We start from the raw sequence: 22,642 nt of genomic DNA on the forward strand, positions 1-22,642 counted from the left end.
GCTTCTGGTGGGCAAACTTGGCTGCATGTGAGATTTCAGTTGCAAATTATCTAGGAATAACTCTGAACTTCCTTAGGAGAGTTAGACAAGCCTCTAACTCAAGCTCTGCCTCTGGACTTATCATGGGAGGTAGGTGATGACTAGCCTAGGACTCATGCTGGAAGACAGAGGTCAATGAAATTTATGCAAATACTTTAAGAATAATGGGATGACCTCAACAGCTGCCGCAGGTCTGAGATGTGTCCAGACCATTAGAACCGGTAAGGTCCTTAAAGAGCACGAAGTCCAGTAGTTCCCAGACAAGTTCAAGCTTTAATGGGAGACTGCAAGGGTCCTCAGAGATGCAGAGTGCTGAATCTCAAAAGATATCAAGGGAATATATATAGGGTAGACTATGTTTTGGTAAAAATTAAGGTTTAAAGAAACTCAAGTACCAAACTTACCAAATTCAAACTTAGCCGCTTGTCTCGGTGTCTTAAAGATTGGCCTTCTACATCTGCTGCAAGAAACAAGCCAGGGTGGTGAAAAATGCAGGACACCAGTTGAAACTAAGCTCAGGGCCCTGTGCTCAGCTCCAGAGGGAGAGAGGCTTGCTACTCAGTCTAGCTGGACAGCCAGAACATTCCCCCGCAGGTGGAAAACAGACTAGATTTTGAAGACGTTTCTGTATGATGCTTCGGTTCTGTTAATTGGGGGGAGTCATGGGAAGCGATTAATAAATGCTTGCTGCATTTGTCACATGGATTTTCTGTACTTAGAAATGGCAGAAACAGAGCTGGAGTTTGATAAGAGGAGAGGAGGCATGAAATAGCCCTTGCAAAGAACAGGAGAATGGGGTGAACAAAGGAATAGCCTTGCACAGTGTCAACACGAATTGGTAACCATGAATTTCTGCAGCCAGAGTCAGCACTTCAGTACAGATCCAGAGAGAGAGGAGAGCTGGATGAATCTAAGATTAGACATTTCTGAGATGGATGTGACCCATATAGAGTGTGATGTAAAAATTCAGAATAACTGTTGAATTAAAATAGATATCCAGAAGGTAGCAAGATACATGTGTGCAGAGTCAAATGAGACTTACTTAGAGATGGAGTTAAAACCTAAGAGTAGAGGAGATAATCTAGAGGTTTTAAATGTTGAGAAAAGTTTAAGTATAAAATCCTGGAAACTTTGGGCTTCCCTTATGGCTCAGAGGTAAAGAATCTGACTGCCAATGCAGGAAACATGGGTTCAATCCCTGATCTGGGAAGATCCCACATGCTGTGGGCAGGTAGAGTCTGTGCGCCAGTACTAGTGAGCCTGTGCTTTAGACCCTGGGAGCTGCAACTATCAAAGTTCAAGCGTCTTAGAACCTGCGCTTTGCAACGATAGAAGCCACTACAATGAGAAGCCAGCACACCCCAACTAGAGAGTAGCCCCTGCTCGGTTCAACTAGAGAAGGTGCACGAAGCAACGAAGACTCAGCACAGCCATAAATAAATAAATTAATAAAAGTATGTTTAAAAAATCCTAGATATTCTCACTATTCAAAGAGTAGGAAGATGAGGACTGGCTCATGTTGAGAGAGAGCAGTTGGAGAGTAAGGAGGAAAGCCAGGGGCTAGAACCACGAGAGCCCACAGGAGGAGATGGAGGCTGGTGGCAGTGAGCATCGCTGGGAAGGGCCCTCAGCATGTGGGACTGGAGCAAACTGTCTCCCTAGAACCTGGAGATGTGAAAAGCCAAGCTGCCTCTGAGAAATTAACTGTAGTCAACATCATCTTCAAGCAAGAGAATAACTCCCAACTTAGAAAGATGTGATGGAGACTGGAGATTGATTAAGAATGTCTTTTATATATACACAGATATATGTGTCTATCTATGTTTATATTTCTTAAAGGGGGAAGTTAAAAGATGCTCTGGAGTCACACTGGTTTTAAATCCCTAATCTGCCACATATTAGCTCTGTGACACTAGACAAGTTACTTTCTCTGTGTCTCAGTTTCCTAATCTGTAAAGTGAGACCAATAATAGAACCTATTTCACAGGACTTCTGGAAAGATTAGATGTGTTAGGGCATCCAGAGGACTTAGAACAGTGCTTGGAACATTAAGTATTTAATAAATCCTACCAATTATTATGGATATTGTTAATAAAGAATGTGGTGACCCAGTGATTAAAATTCTGTGCTCCTACTACAGGGGGTACAGGTTCTATCCCTGATCAGTGAACTAGATCCCACATGCCACAAAGAGTGGCCAAAAAAAAAAATTAAGAATGGGACTTGCATATGTGTACACAGTCCCTAACTTTCTATTACAAAATTCATAGTGAAATCACCAAATAACACAATTACAGAGAAACCCCTGCATCAACATCAGCTAGTTTAAGGAATTTGTGATAGAGGAAAGACAGGATTCAAGAGTGGATGAACATTCCTATGAGACAGATATCTGTCACATTCACCCTTTTTCATATTATTCCCTTGCCCCCACCTGCTCTACTAATCTCCTTGACCATGTTCTACTTTTTCTCTTTCCAAAGTACTATCACCTTCTAATGAATCAAATAGTTTTGTTATACCAAGCCTTACTGAGAATGTGACTATATGTGTGTAAAAACACTGTCAATTAAAGGTGTACAATATGCTGATTTGTCATACATATATTGCAAAATGATTACCACCATAGCATTAGCTAACACCTCCATACCATCACACAACTATCATTTCTTTTTTTCTGCCAGTTTCATTGAGATGTAATTGACACACAGCACTGTGTAAGTTTTGGGCTTCCCTGGTGGCTCAGTGGTAAATAACCCACCTGCCAATGCAGAGGATGCATGTTCAATCACTAGGTTAGGAAGATCCCCTGGAAAAGGAAATGGCAACTCACTCCAGTATTCTTCCTTGGAAATCCCATGGACAGAGGAGCCTGGCAGTCTACAGTCCATGGGGTTGCAAAGTGTCGGCAACGACTGAAGTGACAAGGCATAGCATTAATATTAGATATCAAAAGTTTATTTCCAACATTTTGCTTTAAAGTAAAGGAGAGAAATGGGTGGAAATGGGGGAAAATTAAATAAGAATTGATTAACAATACTCAAGAAAGAAATTAAAGAAAAAGAGAAAACCATCTCAGAAATGAAGCCTAAGTTACAAAATTCCAAGGGAAGAAGATATTCAACTGAAAATGCAATAAATGGAAATGAAGAAAGTCCATAAAACACCTAAGGGAATGAAAAATAAAGTAAAAAAGAATCACAGAAAAAGAGATTGAAATAGAAGATAGGCAATGAAGATGCAATATATGTATTGTTAGATTTCCCCCAAAGAAAAACAAAACAATAGTATATTACTAATATTGAAATCATAATCCAAGAAAAGTTTCACAAATAAAGTAACATTTGAATCTACATATTGAAAGGCCCATCAAGTAACTGGAATAAATAGTCAATTCTACCCAGAATGTAAAATTTATTAAAACAGCTATATCTATCAAAATGACTAAATGAAAACAAGTGAATTAAATACCCAGTTCAAAGCTAGAAAAGGAACACTAGAGAAAACCAAAAGAAATCATAAAGTAAAGACACAAGCAAAAATTAATAAAGTCCAGAGGAAGTGGATTTACTTTTTTAAAAATCAAAATCTTGGTTTCCTGGGGTAAAAATTTAATCTGAGGGAAACCCACTAGCCAATCTAATCAATAGAGGTAGCACAAATGTACAAAATAAGAACTGATAAGGAGAAAGCAATCATTGAAACAAAGGAGTTTTTTTTAAAGAGACACTTCTGCATGCCTCTACACAAATAAACTTTAAAATCTAGATGAAATGGATGATTTCTAGAGAAATACACTACACCAAAATTGACACAAAAAGTGATAGAAATCTTACACATTTAAATTTCCATAGAATAAAACAGACAAAGTTACCTCCCAAAACTACCTCCCAAAGCTACCTCCCAAAACCACCTCCCAAAAGTGAAGTCATTCAGTCGTGTCCAACTCTTTGTGACCCCCATGAACTGTAGCCTGCCAGGCTCCTCTATCCATGGGATTCTCCAGGCAAGAATACTGGAGTGGATTGCCATTTCCTTCTCCAGGGGATCTTCCCAACCCAGAGATTGAACCTGGGTCTCCTGCATTTCAGGCAAACTCTTTACCACATGAGCCAGGGAACCTTCCCAAAATCACCTCCCAAAGCTACCGCCCAAAGCCACCTCCCAAAACTACCTCTCAAAACCACTGAGATCAGATGGTTCCAACAGACAATTTTACCAAACCTTCAAATACCAGGCAGTCTCAATGCTTCAAAAATTTGTTAGAAAGTTTAGAAAACCAAGGACTATTTCTAATTCTTTTTATGAAGCAAGTATAACTTTGGAAGCTAAACCTGATAAAGATAAAATACATCAGAAAAGTATAAACCAATATCACTTATGATTATTAACACAAAAATCCTAACTAAAATATTAGCAAGCATCATGCCCTCTTTGAACCATTACTATAAAACTTCTCACTATCCTCTCCAAGTTGGGACACATTGTTTTGAGGGCATTAGCCCGCTCTGGACTCCTTAGCCTAGCAAAGCAATAAAGCTACTTTTTTCTACTTCACCACTACCCCCAAATATTAGAAAACAGAAGAAAGTGGTATTACTAGAATGGCTGAATGAGGAGCTCAGAGAAGCTATTCCCCCAAAAAGCAATGATAAAACTGTACAAAATTATTTTTGTATGCAACTATTAGGGAACTTTGAAAATTTACCAAAAGCATACAACAAAACTATTGCATATTGTATTTGGAAGCTTTTATTGAAAACAAACAAACAAACTACTGGACATCACATAAGAACAGTGAGAATTTGTGGCATTTTAGCTTGGGGTGCTCCCATACCCCTCAGCAGCTCACTCAGAAGTAGTTCTACCAGGGCAAGGCAAGTCATAAAAACTGGCAGCTTTTTTTGCCAAAGGGGTCTCATTTGATTTGGATCAAAGCATATAACAAACTCCATTCCTCTATGTACTATCAAAAGCATACCAACATTCACTTTATATGGGTTCCAGAAGTAGAAAAGAGAGAGAAAAGAATAAAAAATTGTATTTACAGAACTTATGGTTGAAAACTTTCTACATGGAAACAGACATCCAGGGACAGGAAGCACAGAGGGTCCCTAAAAAAAGATGAACCTAAACAGACTTACAAGACATACCATAATTAAAATGGCAAAAATTAAAGATAAAGAGAGAATTCTAGAGTCATTTACAAGGAAATCCCAAAAAGGCTATCAGCCGATTTCTCTGAAGAAACTTTTCAGGCCAGAAGAGAGTGGTATGATAGATTCAAAGGCTCAAAAGGGAAAAACCTGGTTGCTTGGGGCTGGTGCACTGAGATGACCCAGAGGGATGGTACGGGGAAGGTGGAGGGAGGGGGGTTCGGGATGGGGAACACGTGTATACCTGTGGCAGATTCATGTTGATGTATGGCAAAACCAATACAATATTGTAAAGTAATTAACCTCCAATTAAAATAAATAAATTTATATTAAAAAAAGAAAAAAAAAAGAGTGAAATAACAACAACAACAACAACAAAAACCTGTGACCTAGGATAACCTACCCAGCAAGATTACCATTTAGAATCAAAAGAAATATAAAGAGATTCTCAGACAAGCAAAAATGAAAAGAGTTCATCAATACTAAACCTACCCTAAAAGAAATGTTAGATCTTCTCTAAGCAGAAAAGAAGGAAAAAATATTTAAAAAAGGAAAACCCCACTAGGAAAGCCAAATATATAGCAATGACTGAGGAAAAACCACTTAAATAGCCAATACAAAGATTAAAATACAATAAATTATAAAATCAACTATAACTACAATAAAGAAGGGACAGACATGAAGATGTAAAATATGACATCAAAAACACAAAATGTGATGGAGGAGAGTAAAAAATATAGATTTCTTAAGAGTTTGTTTGAACTTAAATGACTATCAGTTTCAAACAAGTAGATATAGGCCAACATATATGAAAACAATGGTAAACACAAACCAAAAAGCTACAATAGATACACAAAGACTAAAAAGAAAAGAACACAAACATAATACTAAAGAAAATAATCAAACCACAAGGGAAGACACAGAAAGAAGAAATTAACAGAGAATAATAATAACTATTATTAAAATGAAAATAAGGACATATCTATCAATAATTAGTTTAAATGTCAATGGGCTAAATGCTAAAATCAAAAGATGTAGTCTGGCTGATCAGATCAAAAACAAGATTCTTCAATATGTTGCCTACAAGAGACTCACATCAGGGCTAATGACACATAGAGCTGAATGTGAAGGGGTGGAAAAAATATTTCATGCAAACAGAGATGACAAAAAACTGGAAGTAGCAATACTTATATCAGACAAAACAGACTTTAAAAAAAAAAAAAAAAAAAAACAGACTTTAAAACAAAAGCTATAACAAAAGACAAAGAAGGACACTATATAATGATAAAGAGATAAATAAGAAGAGGATATTACATTCATTAACAAATATGCACCCAATACAGGAGCATCTAAATACATAAAGCAAATACTAACAAACTTAAAGAAATTGACAATAACAAAATAATATTAGGGGACTTTGACACCCCACTGACATCAATGGACAGACCATCCAGACAGAAAATCAGTAAGGCAACAGTAGTCTTAAATTACACAATAGACTGGTTAAACTTAATAGATACTATAGGACATTCAATCAAAAAACAAAATACATATTCTTTTCAAGTTCACAAGGAGTGTTCTCCAGAATAAATTACATGCTAGGCCACAGAAAAAGTCTCAAAAAATTTTAGAGGATAGAAATTATATCAAGTATTTTTCCAACCACAACAGTATGAAACAAGAAATCAATTCTAGAAAGAAAAATAGGAAAAGCACAAATGTGTAGAGATTAAGCAATATGCTAATAAAAAAAAGCAATGGGTCAATGAATGAGTCAAAGAGGAAATCAGAAAATGGCTTGAGACAAGTTAAAATGGAAATACAACACTCCAAAATCTATGTAATACAGCAAAAGCAGTTCTATGAGGAAAGTTTACAGTAATACAGGCCTTCTTCAAAAAATAAGAAAAATCTCAAATAAACAACTTAACCTACCATCTAAAACTAGAAGGATGCCCATTCTTGACACTTCTATTTAACGCAGCATTGGCAGTCCTAGCCACAGTAATCAAACAAGAAAAAGGAAACAGAAGCAACCAAATTGGAAAGGAAAAAGTAAAACTGTTACTATTTTGCTGATGACATGATACTTTATATAAAAACCCTGGAGTGTCCACAAAAAAAAAAAAAAAAAAATTATTAGAACTAATAAATGAATTCAAGTTTCAGGACACAAGATTAATAGACAGAAGTCTGTCATAGTTCTATACATTAATAATGAACTCTCAGAAAGAGAAAGCAAGAAAATAATCCCATTTTAAATCACATCAAAAATAAAATACCCAAGAATAAACTTAACCGAGGAGGTAAAAGACCTATACTCTGAAAACTATACAACATTGAAGAGGGAAACTGAAGATAATACAAAATAATTAAAAGATATCTTGTGCTCCTGGGTTGGAAAAATTAACATTGTTAAAGTGTCCATATGAACCAAAGCAATCTACAGATTTAATGCAATCCCTATCAAAATAATGCCCACAGAAGAAGAATAAATAATCTTAAAATTCATATGGAACGAAAAAGATCCAGAACTGCTAAAGCAATCTTGAGAAAAAACAACAACAACAAAGCTAGAGGTAAAGCCTATCCAGACTTCAGACTATACTGCAAAGCTACAGTAATTAAAACATCATGGTACTGGCACAAAAACAGATACATAGATCAGTGGGAGAGAATAGAGGGCCCACACACCTATGGTCCATTAATCTATGACAAAGGAGGCAAGAATATACAGTGCAGAAAAGACAGTCCCTTCAACAGGTGATGCTCAGAAACCTGGACAGCTACACGTAAAATAATGAAACTAGAACACTTCCTAACACCATATACAAAAATAAACTCAAAATGGATTAAAGATCTAACTACAAGACCTGAAACCATAAAAGTCCTAGAAGAGAACATAGGCAGAACACTCTTTGACATAATTGTAGCAATATTTTTTGAATCTATCTCCACTTTATGGAAAATAGAAGGGGAAAAAAGTGGAAACAGTGACATATTTTATTTTGGGGGGCTCCAAAATCACCACAGATGATAATTGCAGTCATGATGTTAAAAGACGCTTGCTCCTTGGAAGGAAAGTTATGACAAACCTAGACAGTGTATTAAAAAGCAGACACATCACTTAGCCAACAAAGATCTGTATAGTCAAAGCTATGGTTTTTCCAGTAGTCATGTATGGATGTGAGAGTTGGACCTTAAATAAGGCTGAGTGCTGAAGGACTGATGCTTTCAAATTGTGGTGCTGGAGAAGACTCTTGAGAGCCTTTGGACAGCAAGGAGATCAAACCAGTCAATCCTAAAGAAAATCAATCCTGAATATTCATTGGAAGGACTGATGCTGAAGCTGAAGCTCCAATACTCTGGCCACCTGATGTGAAGAACTGACTCACTGGAAAAGACCCTGATGCTGGGAAAGATTGAAGGCAAAAGGAGAAGCAGTGGCAGAGGATGATATGGTTATATAGTGTCACTGACTCAATGAACATGACTTTGAACAAACCCCAGTAGATAGTGGAGGGCAGGGGAGCCTGGCATGCTTCAGTCCATAGGGTCACACAGTCAAACACAATTTAGCAACTGAACAACAATAAGCAAACAAAAGAAATAAAAGTGAAACAAACAACTGGGACCTAATTAACTTAAAAGCTTTTGGACAGCAAAGGACACCACCAACAAAATAAAAAATCAACCTATGGAATGAGATAAAATATTTGCAAATGATATGACCAACAAGATTTTAATATTCAAAATACATAAATAGCTCATAAACCTCAATATTAAAAAAAAAAAAAACACCAAAGTACGTGATTTGAAAATGGGCAAGAGAGAGGAACTGTGGCTCCTGAGGCATGCCGGATGCAGAGAAACTGAAGATGTAGTCGACCAGATTTTGGAAATAACTACAATAGGAGGTCTGAAAAACAAAGAGGTCGTTTTCATCTCATCAGGCCTAGATGAAGAGATCAAGCCCTGAGCCTTTGGAGTGGGAGTAATGACTCCAAGACCCTAGACTACCCAAGGAAGTATCAAATAGTGAGAACTTACACAAAGGAAACCACTTCAATGCAAGACCTGATCACCCAACCACCAGTAGCACTCTGTGCAGGATGCCTCATCTAAACAATAAACAAAACAAACACAAACTCAATCATCAGCAGACAAGATTACCTCACTCAGCTTTGCCCATCAGAGGGAAAAAAAGACTCAGCACAAATCTCACCCTATATGAAGCTTACACAAACCACTGGACCAACCTTAGGAGGGTAGAAACCAAAAGGAAGAAAGAATTCAACCTTGAAGGCTGGGAAAAAGAGACTTCAAACATAATTAGTTAAAAAAATAATGAATAAGGCAGAGAAATACTACACAAATGAAGGAACAAACTAGAAACATAGAAGTCCAAATAAATGAAGAGGAAATAGGCAAACTACCTGAAAAAAATATCAGGAATAATGATAGTAAAGATGATCAAAAACCTTGAAAACAAAATGGAGAGAATTCAAGAAACAAAATCAACTAACAAAGACCTAGAAGAATTAAAGAATAAACATACAAAAACAAACAACACAATTACTGAAATTAAAAATACTCTAGAAGGAATCAATAGCAGAATATCTGAAACAGAATAACTAACCAGTGAGCTGAAAGTTAAAATGGTGGAAATAATTTCTGAAGAGTAGAATAAAGTAAAAAGAATGAAAAGAACTGAGGCTACTTTCAGAGACCTCTGGGAAAATATCAAATGGATGAACATTTGAATTAGAGGTATCCCAGAAGAAGAAGAGAAAAAGAAAGGATATGAGAAAATTTTTGAAGAGATTATAGTTGAAAATTTCCCCAACATGGAAAAGGAAATTGTCAACCAAGTCCAAGAGGTGCAAAGAGTCCCATACAGGATAAACCCAAGGAGAAACACACCAAGACAGATACTAATCAAACCAACAAAGACTACACACAAAGAAAGAATATTAAAAGCAGCAGGGGAAAAGCAACAAGTAACATACAAGGGAACCCCATACATTTAACAGCTGATCTTTCAGCAGAAACTCTGCAGGTCAGAAGGGAATGGCAGGATATATTTAAAGTACTTAAAGAGAAAAATCTACAACCAAGATTACTGTACCCAGCAAGGATCTCATTCAAAATTGATGGAGAAATAAAAAGCTTTTCAGACAAGCAAAAGTTAAGAAAATTCAGTACCACCAAATCAGCTTTACAACAAATGCTAAGAAATACAAGAAAAAAATCTACAAAATCCACCCCAAACAATTAAGAAAATGGCAATAGGAACACATATATCAACAATTACTTTAAATGTAAATGGATTAAATGCTCCAACCAAAAAGACACAGACTGGCTGAACGGATACAAAAACAAGACCCATATATATGCTGTCTACAAGAAACCCACTTCAGACCTAAAGGCACATATAGACTGAAAGTGAGAGGATAGAAAAATATATTTCATGCAAATGGGAACCAAAAGAAAGCAGGAGTAGCAATCCCCATATCAGACAAAATAGACATTAAAATAAAGAAGATTACAAGAAATAAGGAAGGACACTACACAATGATCAAGGGATCAATCCAAGAGGAAAACATAACAATTGTAAATATCTATGCACCCAACATAGGAGCACCTCAATACATAAGACAAACACTAACAGACATAAAATGAGAAGTTGACAGTAACATAATAATAGTAGGAGACCTTAACACTCCACTCACACCAATGGACAGTTCATCAAAACAAAAAATTAAGAAGGAAACACAAGTCTTAAATCATACATTAGATGAGATGGATCTCATTGATATCTTCAGGACATTCCATCCAAATGCAGAAGAATACACTTTCTTCTCAAGTGCACATGGAACATTCTCCAGGATAGACCACATCTTGGGTCACAAATCAAACTTCAGTAAATTTAAGAAAATTGAAATCGTATCAAGCCTCTTCTCAGACCACAACGCTATGGGACTACATATCAATTACAAGGAAAAAAAAAAAAAAAACGCAAGCATACGGAGATTAAACAATATGTTTCTAAATAACAAACAGGTTACAGAAGAAATCAAAAGGGAAATAAAAAATTTCTAGAAACAAATGACAATGAAAACATGACAACTCAAAACCTATGGGATGCAGCAAAAGCAGTTCTGAGAGGGAAGTTTATAGTAACACAATCCTACCTCAAGAAATAAGAAAAACATCGAATAGAAAACCCAAATTTACACCTAAAACAACTGAAAAAAGAAGAAAAAAAGCCTCAAAATTAGTAGAAGGAATGAAATCATAAAGATCCAAGGAGAAATAAATGAAAAAGAAACAAACAATAGTAACGATTAATAAAACTAAAAGCTGTCTTCGAGATGTTTATCTTTGTTTACTTTGACAAACCATTAGCCATACTCATCAAGAAAAAAGGAGAGAAGAATCAAATCAACAAAATTAGACATGCAAAAGAAGAGGTTTCAACAGACAGTGCAGAAATACAAAGGATTATGAGACTTATGAACAATAAAATGCAATATTATGGCAACAAAATGAATAACCTGGAAGAAATGGACAGATTCTTAGAAAAGTTCAGTCTCACAAGACTGAATCATGAAGAAATAGAAATTATGAACAGCCCAAATACAAGCACTGAAAGTGAAGCTGTGATCAAAATCTACAAAAAACAAAATCCCAGGATCAGATGGCTTCACAGGAGAATTCTATCAAACATTTAGAGAAGAGCTAATACCTATCATTCTCAAACTCTTTTAAAAAATTCCAGAGGAAGGAACACTTCGAAACACATTCTACAAGGCTACCATCACCCTGATACCAAACTAGACAAAGATAACACAAAAAGAAACCTACAGGCCAAAATCGCTGATGAATATAAATGCAAAAATCCTCAACAAAATTTTAGCAAACAGAATTCAGCAACACATTGAAAAGGTCATACACCATGATCAACTTGGGTTTATTCCAGGAATGCAAGGATTCTTCAATATATGCAAATCAAACAATATGATATACCATATAAACAAATTGAAAGATAAAAACCATACGATAATCTCAATAGATACACAAAAAGCCTTTGACAAAATTCAGCACCCATTATGATTCAGTTCAGTTCAGTTCAATTGTTCAGTCGTGTCTGACTTTTTGTGACCCCATGAATAATAGCATGCTAGGTCTCCCTCTCCATTACCAACTCCCGGAGTTCACCCAAACTCATGTCCATCAAGTCGGTGATGCCATCCAGCCACCTCATCCTCTGTCATCCCTTTCTCCTCCTGCCCCCAATCCCTCCCAGCATCAGGGTCTTTTCCAATGAGTCAACTCTTCACATGAGGTGGCCAAAGTATTGGAGTTTCAGCTTCAGCATCAGTTCTTCCAATGAACACTCAGGACTGATCTCCTTTAGGATGGACTGGTTGGATCTCCTTGCAGTCCAAGGGACTCTCAAGAGTATTCTCCAACACCACAGTTCAAAAGCATCAATTCTTCAGCGCTCGGCTTTCTTCACAGCCCAACTCTCACATCCATACATGACCATAGGAAAAACCATAGCCCTCACTAGATGGACCTCTGTTGGCAAAGTAATGTCTCTGCTTTTGAATATGCCATCTAGGTTGGTCGTAACTTTCCTTCCAAGGAGTAGGCATCTTTTAATTTCATGGCTGCAGTCACCATCTGTAGTGATTTTGGAACCCCCCAAATAAAATCTGACACTGTTTCTACTGTTTCCGCATCTATTTCCCATGAAGTGATGGGACCAGATGCCATGATCTTCGTTTTCTGAATGTTGAGCTTTAAGCCAACTTTTTCACTCTCCTCTTTCACTTTCATCAAGAGGCTCTTTAGTTCTTCACTTTCTGCCATAAGGGTGGTGTCATCTGCATATCTGAGGTTATTGATATTTCTCCCGGCGATCTTGATTCCAGCTTGTGCTTCCTTCACCCCAGCGTTTCTCATGATGTACTCTGCATATAAGTTAAATAAGCAGGGTGACAATATACAGCCTTGACGTACTCCTTTTCCTATTTGGAACCAGTCTGTTGATCCATGTCCAGTTCTAACTATTGTTTTCCGACCTGCATATAGGTTTCTCAAGCGGCAGGTCAGGTGGTCTGGTATTCCCATCTCTTGAAGAATTTTCCACAGTTTATTGTGATCCACACAGTCAAAGGCTTTGGCATAGTGAATAAGGCAGAAATAGATGTTTTCCTGGAACTCTCTTGGTTTTTCGATGATCCAGCAGATGTTGGCAATTTGATCTCTGGTTCCTCTGCCTTTTCTAAAACCAGCTTGAGTATCTGGAAGTTCACGGTTCACGTACTGCTGAAGCCTGGCTTGGAGAATTTTGAACATTACTTTACTAGCGTGTGAGATGAGTGCAATTGTGTGGTAGTTTGAGCATTCTTTTTTAGGACTTCCCTGGTGGCTCAGATGGTAAAGCGTCTGCCTACAATGTGGGAGACCCAGGTTCAATTCCTGGGTTGGGAAGATCTCCTGGAGAAGGAAATGGCAACCCACTCCAGTATTCTTGCCTGGAAAATCCCATGGATAGTGGCACCTAGTAGGCTACAGTCCATGGGGTCACAAAGAGATGGACATGACTGAGCAACTTCACTTGAGAATTCTTTGGCATTGCCTTTCTTTGGGATTGGAATGAAAACTGACATTTTCCAGTCCTGTGGCCACTGCTGAGTTTTCCAAATTTTCTGGCATATTGAGTTCGGCACTTTCATAGCATCATCTTTTAGGATTTGAAATAGCTCAACTGGAATTCCATCACCTCCACTAGCTTTGTTCGTAGTGATGTTTACTAAGGCCCACTTGACTTCATATTCCAGGATGTCTGGCTCTAGGTGAGTGATCACATCAGCGTGATTATCTGGGTCGTGAAGCTCTTATTTGTACAGTTCTTCTGTGTACTCTTGCCACCTCTTCTTAACATCTTCTGTTTCTGTTAGGTTCATACCATTTCTGTTCTTTATCGAGCCCACCTTTGCATGAAGTGTTCCCTTGGTATCTCTAATTTTCTTGAAGAGATGTCTAGTCTTTCCGATTCTGTTATTTTCCTCTATTTCTTTGCACTGATCGCTGAGGAAGGCTTTCTTATCTCTTTTTGCTATTCTTTGGAAGTTTGCATTCAGATGCTTATATCTTCCTTTTCTCCTTTGCTTCTCGCTTCTCTTCTTTTCACAGCTATTTGTAAGGCCTCCCCAGACAACCATTTGCTTTATTGAATTTCTTTTCCATGGGGACGGTCTTGATCCCTGTCTCCTGTACAATGTCATGAACCTCCATCTGTAGTTCATGAGGCACTCTATCTATCAGATCTAGTCCCTTACATCTATTTCTCACTTCCACTGTATAATCATAAGGGATTTGATTTAGGTCACACCTGAATGGTCTAGTGGTTTTCCCTACTTTCTTCAATTTAAGTCTGAATTTGGCAATAAGGAGTTCATGATCTGAGCCACAGTCAGTTCCTGGTCTTGTTTTTGCTTGTATAGCGCTTCTCCGTCTTTGGCTGCAAAGAATATAATCAATCTGATTTTGGTGTTGACCATCTGGTGATGTCCATGTGTAGAGTCTTCTCTTGTGTTGTTGGAAGAGAGTGTTTGCTATGACCAGTGTGTTCTCTTAGCAAAACTCTATTAGCCTTTGCCCTGCTTCATTCTGTACTCTAAGGCCAAATTTGCTTGTTACTCCAGGTGTTTCTGGACAAGGCAATGGCACCCCACTCCAGTACTCTTACCTGGAAAATCCCATGGATGAAGGAGCCTAGAAGGCTGAACCCATGGGATTGCTGAGGGTCAGACACGATTGAGCGACTTCACTTTCACTTTTCACTTTCATGCATTGGAGAAGGAAATGGCAACCCACTCCAGTATTCTTGCCTGGAGAATCCCAGGGACGGGGGAGCCTGGTGGGCTGCCGTCTATGGGGTTGCACAGAGTCGGACACGACTGAAGCGACTTAGCAGCAGTAGCAGCCAGGTGTTTCTTGACTTCCTACTTTTGCATTCCAGTCTCCTATAATGAACAGGACATCTTTTTTGGGTGTTAGTTCTAAAAGGTCTTTGAGGTCTTCATACAATCGTTCAACTTCAGCTTCTCCATCATTACTGGTTGGGGCATAGGCTTGGATTACTGAATGGTTTGCCTTGGAAATGAACAGAGATCATTCTGTCGTTTTTGAGATTGCATCCAAGTACTGCATTTTGGACTCTTTTGTTGACCATGATGGCTACTCCATTTCTTCTAAGGGATTCCTGCCTGCAGTAGTAGATATAATGGTCATCTGAGTTAAATTCACCCATTCCAGTCCATTTTAGTTTGCTGATTCCTAGAATGTCGACATTCACTCTTGCCATCTCCTGTTTGACTACTTCCAATTTGCCTTGATTCATAGACCTGACATTCCAGGTTCCTATGCAATATTGCTCTTTACAGCATCGGACCTTGCTTCTATCACCAGTCACATCCACAACTGGGTATTGTTTTTGCTTTGGCTCCATCCCTTCATTCTTTCTGGAGTTATTTCTCCACTGATCTCCAGTAGCATATTGGGCACCTACTGACCTGGGGAGTTCCTCTTTCAGTATTCTATCATTTTGCCTTTTCATACTGTTCATGAGGTTCTCAAGGCAAGAATACTGAAGTGGTTTGCCATTCCCTTCTCCAGTGGCCCACATTCTGTCATACCTTTCCACCATGACCCGCCCATCCTGGGTGGCCACACACGGCACAGCTTAGTTTCATTGAGTTAGACAAGTCTGTGGTCCATGTGATCAGATTGGCTAGTTTTCTGTGATTATGATTTCAGTGTGTCTGCCCTCTGATGCCCTCTCGCAACACCTACCATCTTACTTACAGCCCATGGGGTCACAAAGAGTCGGACATGACTGAGCGACTTCACTTTCAATTTCATTTCTTCTAGGTTGTCCATTTATGATTAAAACTCTTCAAAAAATGGGCAAAGAAGGAACCTACCTCAACACAGTAAAGGCCATATATGATAAGCCTACAGCAAATATTATTCTCAATGGTGAAAAACTGAAAGCATTCCCCCTAAGATCATGAACAAGACAAGGGTGTCCATTTTCACCACTATTATTCAACATAGTTCTGGAAGTCTTAGCTGAAGCAATCAGAGAAGAAAAAGAAATAAAAGGTATCCAGATTGGAAAAGAAGAAGTAAAGCTCTCACTGTTTGCTGATGACATGATATTGTACCTAGAAAACCCTAAAGATAGTATCAGAAAATTACTAGAGCTAATCAGTGAATTTAGCAAAGTAGCAGGATACAAAATCAACACACAGAAATCACTTGCATTTTATATACTAACAATGAAAAATCAGAAAGAGAAATTAAGGAATCAATCCCATTCACCATTGCAACAAAAAAATTAAATATCTAGGAATAAACTTACCTCATGAGACAAAAGAATTGCACACAGAAAATTATAAGACACTAATGAAAGAAATCAAAGATGACATAAACAGATGGAGAGATATTCCATGTTCTTGGGTAGGAAGAATCAATATCATGAAAATGATTATACTACCAAACACAATCTACAGATTCAGCTTGATCCCTATCAAATTACCAATGACATTTTCACAGAACTAGAACAAAAAATTTCACAATTCATATGGAAACACAAAAGACCCCAAATAGCCAGAGCAGTTTTGAGAAAGAAGAATGGAGTTGGAGGAATCAACCTTCCTGACTTCAGATTATACTACAAAGGTACAGTCATCAAGACAGTATGGTACTGGCACAAAAACAGAAATATAGACCAATAGAACAAGATAGAAAGCCCATAAATAAACCCATGCACCTATAGGTACCTTATTTTTGACAAAGGAGGCAAGAATATATAATGGGACAAAGACAGCCTCTTCAAAAAATAGTCCTGGGAAAACTGGACAGCTACATGTAAAAGAATGAAATTAGAACGCTTCCTAACACCATAAACAAAGATAAACTCAAAATGGATTAAAGACCTAAATGGAAGACCAGAAACTATAAAACTCTCAGAAGACAACATGGGCAGAACACTGGATGACATAAATCAAAGCAAGATCCTCTATGACCCACCTCCTAGAGTCATGGAAATAAAAACAAAAGTAAATAAGTGGGACCTGATTAATCTTAAAAGCTTTTGCACAGCAGAGGAAACACTAAGTAAAGTGAAAAGACAACTCTCAGAATAGGAGAAAATAATAGCAAGTGAACTGACAAAGGATTAATTTTCAAAATACACAAGCAGCTCATACAACTCAATACCAGAAAAACAAACAACCCAGTCAAAAAATGGGAAAAATACCTAAATAGATATTTCTCCAAAGAAGACATACAGATGGCTAACAAACACATGAAAAGATGTTCAACATTGCTCATTAATAGAGAAATGCAAATCAAAACTACAACTACCTCACACCAGTCAGCATTGCTATCATCAAAAATTCTGCAAACAATAAACGTTGGAGAGGGTGTGGAGAAAAGGGAACGCTCTTGCACTGTTGGTGGGAATGTAAATTGATACAGCTACTATGGAAGACAGTATGGAGATTCCTTTAAAAACTAGGAATAAAACCACCATATGACCCAGCAATCCCACTCTTAGGCATATACTCTGAGGAAACCAAAACTGAAAAAGACATATATATCCCATTGTTCATTGCAGCACTATTTACAATAGCTAGAACATGGAAGGAACCGATTATGTCCATCAACAGATGAATGGATAAAGAATGGAATATTACACAGCCATAAAAAGAAACACATTTGAGTCAGTTCTTATGAGGTGTATGAACCTAGAGCCTATTATACAGAGTGAAGTAAGTCAGAAATAGAAAGATAAATATCGTATTCTAACACATATATACAGAATCTAGAAAAATGGTACTGAAGAATTCATTTACAGGGCAGCAATGGGGAAACAGACACAGACAATAGACTTACGGACATGGGGAGAGGGGAGGAGAGGATAAGATGTATGGAAAGAGTAACATGGAAACTTACATTACCATATGCAAAATAGATAGCCAATGGGAATTTGCTGTATGGTTCAGGAAACTCAAACAAGGGCTCTGTATAAATCTAGAGGGGTGGGATGGAGAGGGAGACGGGAGGGAGGTTCAAATAGGAGGGGATATATGTATACCTATGGCTTATTCATGTTGAGTTTTGACAGAAAACATAAAAATTCTGTAAAGCAATTATCCTTCAATTAAAGAATTGATTTTTTTTAATGGGGAGGAAAATGAATGGAGATTTTTACAAAAAAATCGTAAGATAGCCAACAGGAACATGAAAAGATGTTCAACATCAGTAATTATTAGAGAAATCCAAATCAAAGCTACAAGGAGATATCACCTCACACATGTGAGAACGGCTATCATCAAAAAGACAACAAATAACAAGTGTTGGTGAGGATGTGGAGAAAAGGGAACCATTGTACAACTGCTGGTGGGAACATAAGCTGGTGTAGTCACCATGGAAAATATATGAAGGTTCCTCAAAAAACTTAAAATAGAGCTACCATGTGATCCAGCAATCCCATTCCTGAGCATTTATCAGGAAAAAAAAGAAAACTCTAATTCAATAAGACATATGCACTCCAATGTTCATAGTAGCACTACTCACAATAGCCAAGACAGGGAGGCAACTAAAGTGTCCATCAACAGATGAATGGATAAAGAAGATGCAACACATATATACAGTGAAATATTGTTGTTTTTCAGTCACTAAGTTGTCTCCAACTCTTTTTACCCAGTTCCTAACTCAAAACATAAAAGACAGTGAATCACTCAAGGAGAAAAAATGTGTATAGAAACTATGGTATAACATACAAAAGATACTATGATAAAGGGTCAGACACAACTGAGCAACTAAACAACAAAAACAATCTGTAAAAATACTGAATCACTGTGTTATACACTTGAAAGGGAAACTAATATAATATTATAAATAATCAACTATAATTCAAAAAAAATTGGCCAGTGAAGTTCTTCATGTTAACAGGATAAAGGAGAAAAATCACATGGTCATAAAATATTTCAACAATTTCAATACCCCTTGATGATTTAAAAAAATAACATTTAGCAAAGTAGGAATATCAGAGAATGTACTTAATCCAATGAACAGTATCTACAAGTTTCCTGCAAACCACATTACAACAGTGAAACACAGAAGTTTTCCAGGTGAGACCAGGAATAAGACAAGGATCCCAGTTATTAACAGTACTATTCAAAGATATCCTGGCCTTCCTAGCCCAAGCAGTGACATGAGAAAAAGAAAATGAAAGATACAGATGTTAGAAAAAACAGTTTTTAGTATTTGCATGTTATAAAGAAAAATGTAAGTAAATATACATTTAGAAAAGATAGGGGACTTCCCTGGTGGCCCAGTGGCTAAGACTCCCAATGCAGGGTGCCTAGGTTTTGATCCCAGTAGGGGAATGAGATACCACATGCCACAACTAAGACCTAGCACTTCCAAATAAATAAATAGTAAAAAAAAGAAAAGGTAGATATAAAAACCAAAATTTATTTTTATGCAATAGCAAAAAATTTTTTAAGTAAAATATCATTGACAATAACATGAAAGATAACAAATACATGGGAATATATTAATGAGATATGCAAGACTTCACTAAAAGCCATTAAAAACTATAGACACAAATAAAATAATAAGGATAATTCCCTGGTTGTTCAGTGGTTAGGACTCTGTGATTTCACTGCTCAGGATGCAGGTTCAGTCCCTGATCAGGGAACTAAGATCCCGGGAACAAGCCTGTGAGATGAGGCCAAAAATAGGTAGTAGCTGAAAGTGTGGAATGGGGAGAAAAAGAACTGGATGAAGGCAGTCAAAAAGTACAAACTTCCAGTTGTAAGATAAATACATATTTGGGAAGTAATGCATGACAAGATAAATAGAATTAACAGTGCTGCATGTTATATATGACAGTTGTTACAAGAGTAAATCCTTAGAGTTCTCATCAGAAGGAAGATTTGCTTCTATTTTTGTAATGTTATATCTATATGAGATGATAGATGCTCACAAAATTTGTGGTCATCATTTCATGATGTATATAAGTCAAATCATGCTGTGTTCCTTAAACTTACACAGTGTTGTATGTCAATTACATCTCAATAAAAGCAGAAGAAAAATAAAAGAAAGATAAAGGATATAGGCAAGGCAGATCACAGTGGGCCTTGTACACTATGGTAAGAAATTTACATTTTATTCCTAGTGCAGAGAAGTCATTAGATTGGTTTTTTAGCAAGGAACTGACTATCTGATTTAAATTTTTTAAGAGATCACTTGACTGCAGTGTGGAAAACAGATTAGAGGCAGACAAGCATAGTGGTGCCATGATATCAGGATAACGAATTACATTACAGTAAATATATTCAGATTTCATTTATGCTTTAAAAAGAAGATGTAGTATGTACTTCTGTATTGTTTAACTTTTTCCAGTAAGAATTCATGCACTCCAAAAATAAAAAAAATTAATAAAAATTTAAACTGAGGAATGTGTTTTGTTTAAGAGATTGCTGATTAATCACTTGAAATTGAAAACTTTAAGGAACAGAAACACTATAGACATGTCATATTTTATATTTAAGCAGCAAAGTAAGTCAGGAAACAAAACTTAGTAACTGTTAAACCTGGCGCAGGAGATAAGAAAGCCTTCTTAAGTGATCAAGGCAAAGAAATAGAGGAAAACAACAGAATGAGAAAGACTAGCGATCTCTTCAAGAAAATTAGAGATACCAAGAGAACATGTCATGCAAAGATGAGCACAATAAAGGACAGAAATGGTATGGACCTAACAGAAGCAGAAGATATTAAGAAGAGGTGGCAAGAATACACACAAGAACTACACCAAAAAGATCTTCATGACCCAGATAACCACGATGGTGTGATCACTCACCCAGAACCAGACATCCTGGAGTGCAAAGTCAAGTGGGCCTTAGGAAGCATCACTATGAAGAAAGCTAGTGGAGGTGGTAGAATTCCAGGTGAGCTATTTCAAATCCTAAAAGATGATGCTGTGAAAGTACACTCAATATGCCAGCAAATTTAGAAAACTCAGCAGTGGCCACAGGCCAGGAAAAGCTCAGTTTTCATTCTAATCTCAAAGAAAGGCAATGCAAAAGAATGTTCAAACTAACACACAATAGCACTCATTTTGCACACTAGTAAAGTAATGCTAAAAATTCTCCAAGCCAGCCTTCAACAGTATGTGAACTGAGAACTTCCAGATGAACAAGCTGGATTTAGAAAAGGCAGAGGAACCAATTTTGCAACCAAATTGCTAACAGCCATTGGATCATAGAAAAAGCAAGAGAATTCCAGAAAAACATCTACTTCTGCTTAATTGACTATGCTAAAGCCTTTGAGTGTGTGGGTCACAACAAATTGTGGAAAATTCTTCAAGAAATGAGAATACCAGATCACGTGACCTTCCTCCTGAGAAATCTGTATGCAGGTCAAGAAGCAACAGTTAGGGACTTCCCTGTTGGTCCAGTGGCTAAGACTCCACGTTCCAAAGGCAGTGGGGCATGGGTTCAATTCCTGGTCAGGGAACTAGATCCCACATGCTGCAAGTAAGAGTTTACATGCCACAACTAAGATCTGGCACAACCAAATAAATAAATATTAAAAAAATTTTTAAAGACAGATGGCAGAGGAATAGGATGGGGAGACCAATTTATCCCCCATAAATTCATCAAAAGAACATTTGAACACTGAGTAAATTTCACAAAACAATTTCTGAATGCCGGCAGAGGATATCAGGCACCCAGAGAATCAGCCCATTGTCTTCGAAAGGAGGTAGTAAAAAATATAAAAGATACAAAGAGAGACAAAAGAGGTAGGGATGGAGATCTGTCCCAGGAAGGGAGTCTTAAAAAAGAGAGAAGTTTCCAAATACCAGGAAACACTCACTGGCGAGTCTGTGGTGAGCCCTGGAAACATAGAGGGCAACATAACCGGGAGGAAAAATAAATAATTAAAACCCACAGGTTTACGTGCCTAACGGTAACTCCCTGCGGAGAAGCAGTGCAGACGCCTCCATCCGCCACTAGCAAGCGGGGACTGGGCAGGGAGGCGCGGGCTGCATTGCTTAGACTAAGGACGGGGCCTGAATGCCCCAAGGGCAATCTGAGGGAACTAACGAGATAGGAAACCAGATTGTGGGACAGCTACCCTGCGAAAAGCCCTAACCTAAGACACCACCAGGCCTGCTCACAGAACAAAGGACTGAGTAGAGCTAGCCGGCTGCGGACCGGCCCATCCCCCTCCGGAGACATGCAGGTGAGGGCAGCCAGAGCCAGAAGGGGGCAATTGTGGCCCCAGAGAGGCATTATCTACCAAACTGCAAGCAGGCTTGTTGCTAACCAATACTTCTTGGGATTCTGGAC

General features: G+C 37.6%; 1 protein-coding gene across 2 annotated transcripts in view; it reads right to left on the reverse strand.

The window, feature by feature from the left end:
* GAB3 (GRB2 associated binding protein 3) overlaps positions 1-22,642 on the reverse strand; it is an 86,293-nt gene that overhangs the window by 20,060 nt on the left and 43,591 nt on the right. The window contains exon 5 of one of the 2 annotated variants that reach the window (XM_027534339.1): positions 444-496. In XM_027534339.1, the coding sequence (XP_027390140.1) occupies positions 444-496 (53 nt within the window). Of the gene's footprint in view, positions 1-443; positions 500-22,642 lie in introns of both variants that reach the window. The other variant, XM_027534338.1, reaches the window with a different exon arrangement.

The sequence above is a fragment of the Bos indicus x Bos taurus genome, chromosome X, assembly GCF_003369695.1.
Source record: "Bos indicus x Bos taurus breed Angus x Brahman F1 hybrid chromosome X, Bos_hybrid_MaternalHap_v2.0, whole genome shotgun sequence".
NCBI classification, from domain to species: Eukaryota; Metazoa; Chordata; class Mammalia; order Artiodactyla; family Bovidae; genus Bos; species Bos indicus x Bos taurus.